Source organism: Lotus japonicus, chromosome 4 (assembly GCF_012489685.1).
Source record: "Lotus japonicus ecotype B-129 chromosome 4, LjGifu_v1.2".
NCBI classification, from domain to species: domain Eukaryota; kingdom Viridiplantae; phylum Streptophyta; class Magnoliopsida; order Fabales; family Fabaceae; genus Lotus; species Lotus japonicus.
Window position 1 is genome coordinate 62424632 of NC_080044.1, and position 7753 is coordinate 62432384.

The following is a 7753-nucleotide window of genomic DNA, read 5'->3' on the forward strand; positions in this document are numbered from 1 at the left end:
GATTCCTGGTACAGGGCCGATATCCATAACACCCTATAGGATGTCCCCTCTAGAGTTAGCTGAAGTAAAGAGGCAAATCGAGGAGTTGCTAGAAAAGCAATTTATCCGCCCCAGTGTGTCACCATGGGGTGCACCAGTGTTGTTAGTAAAGAAGAAAGACGGCAGTATGAGGATGTGTGTTGATTACCGTCAACTAAACAAGGTGACAATAAGGAATCGGTATCCTCTCCCTAGGATAGATGACCTCCTAGATCAGTTGCAAGGAGCCTCGGTGTTCTCGAAGATCGATTTAAGATCGGGATATCATCAAATTCGCGTAAAGGCGGAAGATATTCAGAAGACTGCTTTTCGCACACGATATGGTCATTATGAGTATTTAGTCATGCCTTTTGGAGTGACTAATGCTCCGGCCATATTCATGGACTACATGAATCGAATCTTCCACCCGTTCTTGGACAAGTTTGTCATTGTTTTTATCGATGACATACTTGTACATTCGAAAACAAAGGAGGAGCACGTGGAGCATCTCAGGGCTGTTCTTCAAATATTGAAGGAAAAGCAATTGTATGCCAAGCTATCTAAGTGTGAATTTTGTCTGGATCGAGTTAATTTTCTTGGGCATGTGGTCACTGCTGAGGGAATCTCTGTTGATCCCTATAAAGTTGAAGCGGTGTTAAAGTGGGAAAGGCCCAAGACCATTACAGAAATTAGGAGCTTCCTTGGTCTTGCTGGCTATTATCGGAAGTTCATCGAAGGATTTTCAAAACTGGCTTTGCCTTTGACTCGGCTTACTCGCAAAGGAGAACCTTTCGTGTGGACTACAAAATGCGAAGAAAGTTTTCAACAGTTAAAAACCAAGCTGACGACAGCCCCAGTGTTAACTATCCCTGATCCTAAACAAGACTTTGAAGTGTACTGTGACGCTTCTAAGCAGGGTCTGGGATGCGTGCTAATGCAACAAGGAAAAGTTGTGGCGTATGCTTCACGACAACTCCGACCTCATGAAGAAAACTACCTCACTCATGACTTGGAATTGGCAGCTATTGTGTTTGCCCTGAAGTTATGGCGACATTACTAGTATGGAGCCAAGTTCGTGGTATACAGTGACCATAAGAGTTTAAAATTTCTATTTAGCCAAAAGGAGATGAATATGAGACAACGAAGGTGGATGGATTTCTTGCAGGATTATGATTTTGACCTGCAATATTATCCTGGGAAAGCTAATTTGGTAGCTGATGCTTTGAGTCGCAAATTTCTTCACGTTTCAGCTATGATGATCAAGGAGCTGGAACTAATCGAAGAGTTCAGTAATCTGAATCTGGCGGTAGAAACTACCCCCACCATTTTAAAACTGGGAATGTTAAAATTTTCCAATGATTTTCTGGAGCAAATAAAGGGGGCACAACAAAATGATGAGTATCTCCAAAAACGAAAAGAGGCTGGCGCTGAGATTAGAGAAGATGCCACAGGAATTTTGCGACTCAACAACAGAATCTGTGTACCCAATGATGCAACTTTAAGAAGGTTGATCTTGGATGAAGCACACAAGAGTAATCTGAGCATTCATCCAGGAACCAATAAGATGTACGCAGATCTAAAGAAAATGTTTTGGTGGCGAGGAATGAAGAAGGATGTGGCAAAATATGTAGCGGCTTGCCTGGTGTGCCAAAAAGCAAAAATTGAGCATCAGAAGCCTGTTGGGATGCTACAACCCCTAGAGATACCGGTATGGAAGTGGGATGCTATAGCCATGGATTTTGTATCCGGATTACCAAGAACTTCTTCTGGATACGACGCTATATGGGTAATTGTGGATCGATTGACAAAGTCAGCACACTTTTTACCCATCAAAGTTACCCATTCTCTGGAGAAGTTAACCCAGTTATATATAAAAGAAATAGTAAGATTACATGGAATCCCAACAACTATTGTCTCAGATCGAGATCCCAGATTCCTATCAAGATTCTGGGGAAGTTTACATCAAGCTTTGGGAACTCAACTACGACTAAGCTCTGCTTATCATCCTCAAACTGATGGTCAGTCGGAAAGAACCATTCAGACTCTCGAGGATTTGCTGCGAGCTTGTGTACTAGAATACAAAGGGAGTTGGGATCAATACCTTCCTTTGATTGAATTCACTTATAATAACAGCTTTCACTCCAGTATCGGAATGGCACCGTATGAGGCGTTATACGGAAGAAAGTGTCGAACACCACTATGCTGGTTCGATGATGGAGACAAGCTGATGTTGGGACCGGAAGTGGTGCAAAGGATGACAGAGATAGTAAGAGACATACGAGAAAAGATGAGGACGTCTCAAGATCGAAAAAAGAGTTATTACGATCAAAGAAGGAAACCTCTGGAATTCCAAGAAGGAGACCATGTTTTCTTAAAGGTAAACCCAACCACAGGAGTAGGTCGAGTATTGAAAGCCAGGAAGCTTACTCCAAAATTTATTGGGCCTTATCAAATTATAAAAAGGGTTGTCCCAGTCGCATATCAGATCGCTTTGCCACCAGTACTATCAAATCTTCATAACGTATTCCACGTCTCTCAACTACGGAAATATGTACCTGACCCTTCTCATGTACTGGAACCGGAGACCATTCAGCTGAAGGATAATTTAACCTTTAGTGTGCCTCCAGTACAAATAGTGGACCGACGAATCAAACAACTCAGAGGAAAGGAAATTCCATTGGTCAAAGTAGCTTCGGGAACGGGTATGGAGGAAGAGGCCACTTGGGAATTGGAGGATCAAATGAAGAAAAGTCATCCGTTTCTCTTCAACTAGGTATGAAATTTCGAGGACGAAATTTTCTTTCTAGTGGGGGAGAAATGTAACGACCTAAATTTTTCCCTCAACAAGAAATAATAGGAGTATTTTAATTAAATAGTATTATTATTATTATTATTATAAATAAATAACTAAATAAAATAAAAAATCAAAATCAAGTTCTAGAAAATTCAAAGGATAAGGATGAGAATAAAAAAAAATTCAGGAAGGACTAAACTGCAAACTGACTTAACTCTGAAGGACCAAAGTTAATAACCGACCTATTCTATAGCGACCTAACTGTAACATCAGAAATAGTTTTAATTCAAATTCAGGTCCCTGGCTTTGTCTATAAATACCACCACCGAGTTCAAGTTCAAACCAACTCAAACCAGAGCAACCCAAGCCTCCAAATCCTTGCTAAACCTTCCTCTCCGCCTCCTAAAGCCTTCCCTAACCTCTTCTCCGCCCAACAACCACCAGAGATAGCCCAACCGAGCTCAAGAAATTCCGAAACTTTGAGCTCTCGGTTCTCCCTCAAATCTCCATCAATTTTGTCGAACCAAGAGTCTATTTTGCTTAGAATTTCACCAGGAAGCTATTCGTGCAAGAATTTTGAAGTTTGGAGGTCTAGATTTCATTCTGCCATTGTTGCTGAGCTCCTCACCGGAAAAGCTTCACGGTGCTCATCGTTCTGGCCAAACCAGAGACCTTTTCAGCTACCCACCTATACCATTGAGCTCCTGGGAGTGAGAGGGAGCTTTTCCAATCGGTTTCCACCCTTAACTCCACCCTTCCGCCGGAGCGCCGCCGCCAGCCACCGTCTTCTCCGGCGAGCTCACCGGAAAACTGCTCAGAACTTGGATTTTCTTGCATAGTTCGAATCCTTGTCTTCCATAGGTTCCATATACATATTTGGTTCGGAAAAATTAACTTGGTTTGATAAGGTTTTAAGAGGAGAGAAGGTATGCAACTTCCCGGCCTTATAACTCACTATTCTTAATGATTCGATGCAAAGTAAGAGTTGACTATGATTCATGGGATTAAAATGAACATTTAGAAAGAAACAGAATGAATTTTGGAGGTCTAGAACAAAAGTTATGAAATTTTTAAGTTTAAGCTAAAATAGTTAATTTTATAATTATTTTCTTATTTAATTGGTTAAGTCGCTTGAATTTAAAGGTGGCTCTGCCGCCGCATAAATATAAAGGCTGGCTCTGCCGCCGCATAAATATAAAGGTGGCTCTGTCGCCGTATAAATATAAAGGCCGGCACTGCCGCCTCATTTAAAAACTAATGGTCGGCTCTGTCGCCTTATCAAAAATACATAGTCAGCTATGCCGCCTTATTTAAAGTTATATAATGATGGTCGGCCTTGCCGCCTAATTATTTGATTTCTTACTAAATAAAAACGAATATTTGTTAAAAAAAAGAATTAAATATTAAATTATGAAGAATAACATGGAATTTTATAACTTTAAGGTGAAAAAATTGACTAAAATGCCTTACGATATTATTATTGCAGATAATTATTAATTCGAGGATTTTTCCGAAGAAAGGTAAGGGGGGGAGAATGCTCAACTCATGAGGGAGTGTAGTGTAAATAAATAGGTGATGGACCTCCCTTGGGTCCCTATTTGTTTTATTGAAATATTTTAAACAGGATTTATTTCGGGGAATTGATTCGATAGGAGCCTCCGAATCTTTTCCTAAACATTTTTTTTACGAGGCATCCCGATTTTTAAAGAAAATATTATTTGATCAATTCTCAGAATATTTCCAAGAGATTTCTAACGGCTTGCAGGTACTCTATGAAAAGGAAAGGTCAGTGGCCCCAACTGGACAGTCAAGGCCAGGCTGTGCCATTGGGTAACGCTGTGAGATCTAAGGGATACCTTTATGGTTGCGGTCCTTGGGGTGTGATTAGGTGGGACCTACCAACAGGTTGGAGATGAGCTTTGTCCCATCCGGAACCTAATCACACTGCAGGCCCCCTGATGATCGTCCCAGCCGAGCGGCTTCTCGGTGACTTTCCTGGAGAATGTTGGGCCCACATCCTTGTCTAGAGACCGAAACTATTTCTAATTTGATTTCTAATGATTTATTTGATTATGCTATTACTTTTCACTTGATTTACTTGCTTATTTATTTTACACTATTTCTCTTGCTCGAGTGTGTTGGATTGCTTCTCACCCCTCTTGTTTTGGTTGGTTGTTCTAATTGAATAACTTAGGGACGGAGACCGAGGAGAAAGAACTAGAATGAAAAAGTGACCAAGGCAGGAAGAGCTGTAAATAGTTGTGAATATACGAGAGTGTTCGAGTAGAATAAAGACCAGCCGATGGAAGAAGACGTGTGCGACTGGACTCGTACTCTATCAGACTGTAAAATAAGTATGAAAGCAGTGGGTTTTTTGTAATTAAGTTTGTCAAAGTAATCGGGAAAGATTCAGAGGAGTCCATGTGAGACTCTGGGACGTCTTGTCTAAGGAAAGGAATTGCTTTTAATGACGCTTAGCGCGGCTAACTTTCCTGGAGACGTTCTCAGACTATCAATTGGACATCGATGAATTCTGACCCAAAGGTCTTGTACTTTTTTCAAAGTTCATCAATAAAAGTGTTGTTTTCTGGGGATATTCTTATTTTGTAGTTTAGGTAGGGTGTGAGTTTGGTCGTCACAAGGGTGGTATCAGAGCTGGTCTTTCTAGGCTAGGGTTAGGGTCTGACGTGCTTCTGAGAGTCTAGAGTCAAGGGCTTAGGTTATGAATAAGAATAAGTAAGGTTTAGACGGTTTTAACCTTAGGTTTGTTGCAGGTGAAGAATGGCTGGTAGAGGTAGACCCGCAAACATTAACGCCGATCTTGCTGCCGCTCTAAATGGTCTAACTGAAGTTTTAAGGGCACAGGCACAGTTCATGCAAGGGGCTCATGCTGCTCCAGGAGGAGAACATCGTGGACTTGATAAATTTTTGAAACGGGACCCTCCAACTTTCAAAGGGGAGTACAATCCTGACGGAGCTTATAAATGGATGACCCAAGTAGAAAAGACTCTCAACTCGATGAACTGCACCGATAATCAGAAGGTGAATTATGCCAGTTATCTGCTAGAGGGAGAAGCTGAAACCTGGTGGACCCAGGCTAAACCAAGGATGATCCAAGCTAACCTGATGACTTGGATAGAGTTTAAAAGAGTATTTATGGAGAAATACTTCCCTGAAGACGTCAAGGCCCGAAAGGAAGTTGAATTTTTGGAGCTGAAACAGGGAAATATGACTATTGGGCAATATGCAGCTAAATTTGAGGAACTGGCTCAATTTCATCCCTCGTACCGCGATGCTGCAAATGAAAACTCCAAATGTATTAAGTTTGAAAACGGATTGAGGCCAGACATCAAAGCTGCCATTGGGTACCAGCAGATTCGAAATTTTTATACGTTGGTGGACAAATGCTGCATATTCGAGAATGACGACAAACAGAGAAAGGAGTACCTTAAAACCCTCGGCCCTCAGAAGAACTTTCGAGGAGGAATTGATAAAAAGAAACCATTTCAGAAAGCCTTCCGATCGCAAAGTTCTTCTTCTAGTGAGAAAAACAAAATCCTTCGATGTTATAATTGTGGAGGAAACCATTACCGGTATGAATTTCCTCACACCCAAGCCATATGTTACCGGTGCAAACAGCTAGGGCATGTCAGTATAAATTGCCCAAATCCTAAAGTGGAGTCTTCCAACAATGAACGTGGAGGAGCTGGCAATCGCAACAACAACAATAACAACAAAGGGAAGAAGGAGAACAACAAGGCGCCTGCCCGAGGACGCGTCTTCACTCTGACTGGAGCAGACCTAGAACCAACCGAAGATCAGATTCAAGGTACATGTTTTATGAATGGCATTCCTTTAGTTGTTTTGTATGATTCTGGTGCTACCCATTCTTTCATTGTTGTTGATCTCGTGAAACGATTGCGTTTGGCCACGCAATCCTTAGTTCGTAAACTCATAGTATCAACCCCTACTGGAGATACTGTGAGTACTACCTTCCTTTGTAAAGACTGTCCACTTGTAATTAAGTTTGTCAAAGTAATCGGGAAAGATTTAGAGGAGTCCATGCGAGACTCTGGGACGTCTTGTCTAAGGAAAGGAATGGCTTTTAATGACGCTTAGCGCGGCTAACTTTCCTGGAGACGTTCTCAGACTATCAATTGTACATCGATGAATTCTGACCCAAAGGTCTTGTACTTTTTTCAAAGTTCATCAATAAAAGTGTTGTTTTCTGGAGATATTCTTATTTTATAGTTTAGGTAGGGTGTGAGTTTGGTCGTCACATAAGGTATTTCCATCACCCACATAAATCACATCATTTCCATAATAGGGCCTAATATAAGATAAGTTAACTGCATCATGAATCATGTGGGATGTGGCTCCAGAGTCTACAATGAAAGACTGGTCATTTGTGTCATTAAGAGCAAAGGCAGCAAGGGCTTGTGGAAAATCTTCTGACTGATAAGAATAGTCATATATGTACCAGCAATCAATGGCATTGTGGTTTTGTCTATTATAAATCTAGCAAGTAATTTTATTCTCATTGGTCTGAGTGTTTTAACGTTGTTTCTATCATTCTGAGAGGTGTTGTTGCTTTGTAGGAAAACCAGTGTTTTACTTACCACCATGTCCATTATATCGACCTGCACATATAAAACCTGTTCCACGAGTATTCGAATTAGACTTACTCAGTATGGACTTGCGGAGCAGTCGAATTAGACTTACTTAGTCTGGACTTGCGGAATCTCAAAGACCGTTATTCTGGATTTGTGCTCATTATGTGTGAACTTCAGTCTAAGAAGCCAGTGACTATTTATTTTTAGCTGATAGTTTTTTTTTTCTTATGAGTCCTTTTTTTTCCTGAATCTGGATCATTAGGCAAGTGAGCTCTTATACCACTGTTAGGTTTTTAGTAGCACACAAGGCCCATAATGTTTCATAAGG

The 7753-nt window shown here is 41.0% G+C and overlaps 1 protein-coding gene across 1 annotated transcript; it reads left to right on the forward strand.

The window, feature by feature from the left end:
• Positions 1 to 5593: 5593 nt before the first annotated feature.
• On the forward strand, positions 5594 to 6931 carry LOC130713125 (uncharacterized). Its single transcript, XM_057562924.1, has one exon. The coding sequence runs from the start codon at positions 5594 to 5596 to the stop codon at positions 6929 to 6931; it is 1338 nt and encodes a 445-aa protein (XP_057418907.1).
• The last annotated feature ends 822 nt before the right edge of the window (positions 6932 to 7753 follow it).

Bases quoted from the DNA above. Each gene is read 5' to 3' on its own strand.
- LOC130713125 (XM_057562924.1), top strand. From the start codon at position 5,594: ATGGCTGGTAGAGGTAGACCCGCAAACATTAACGCCGATCTTGCTGCC.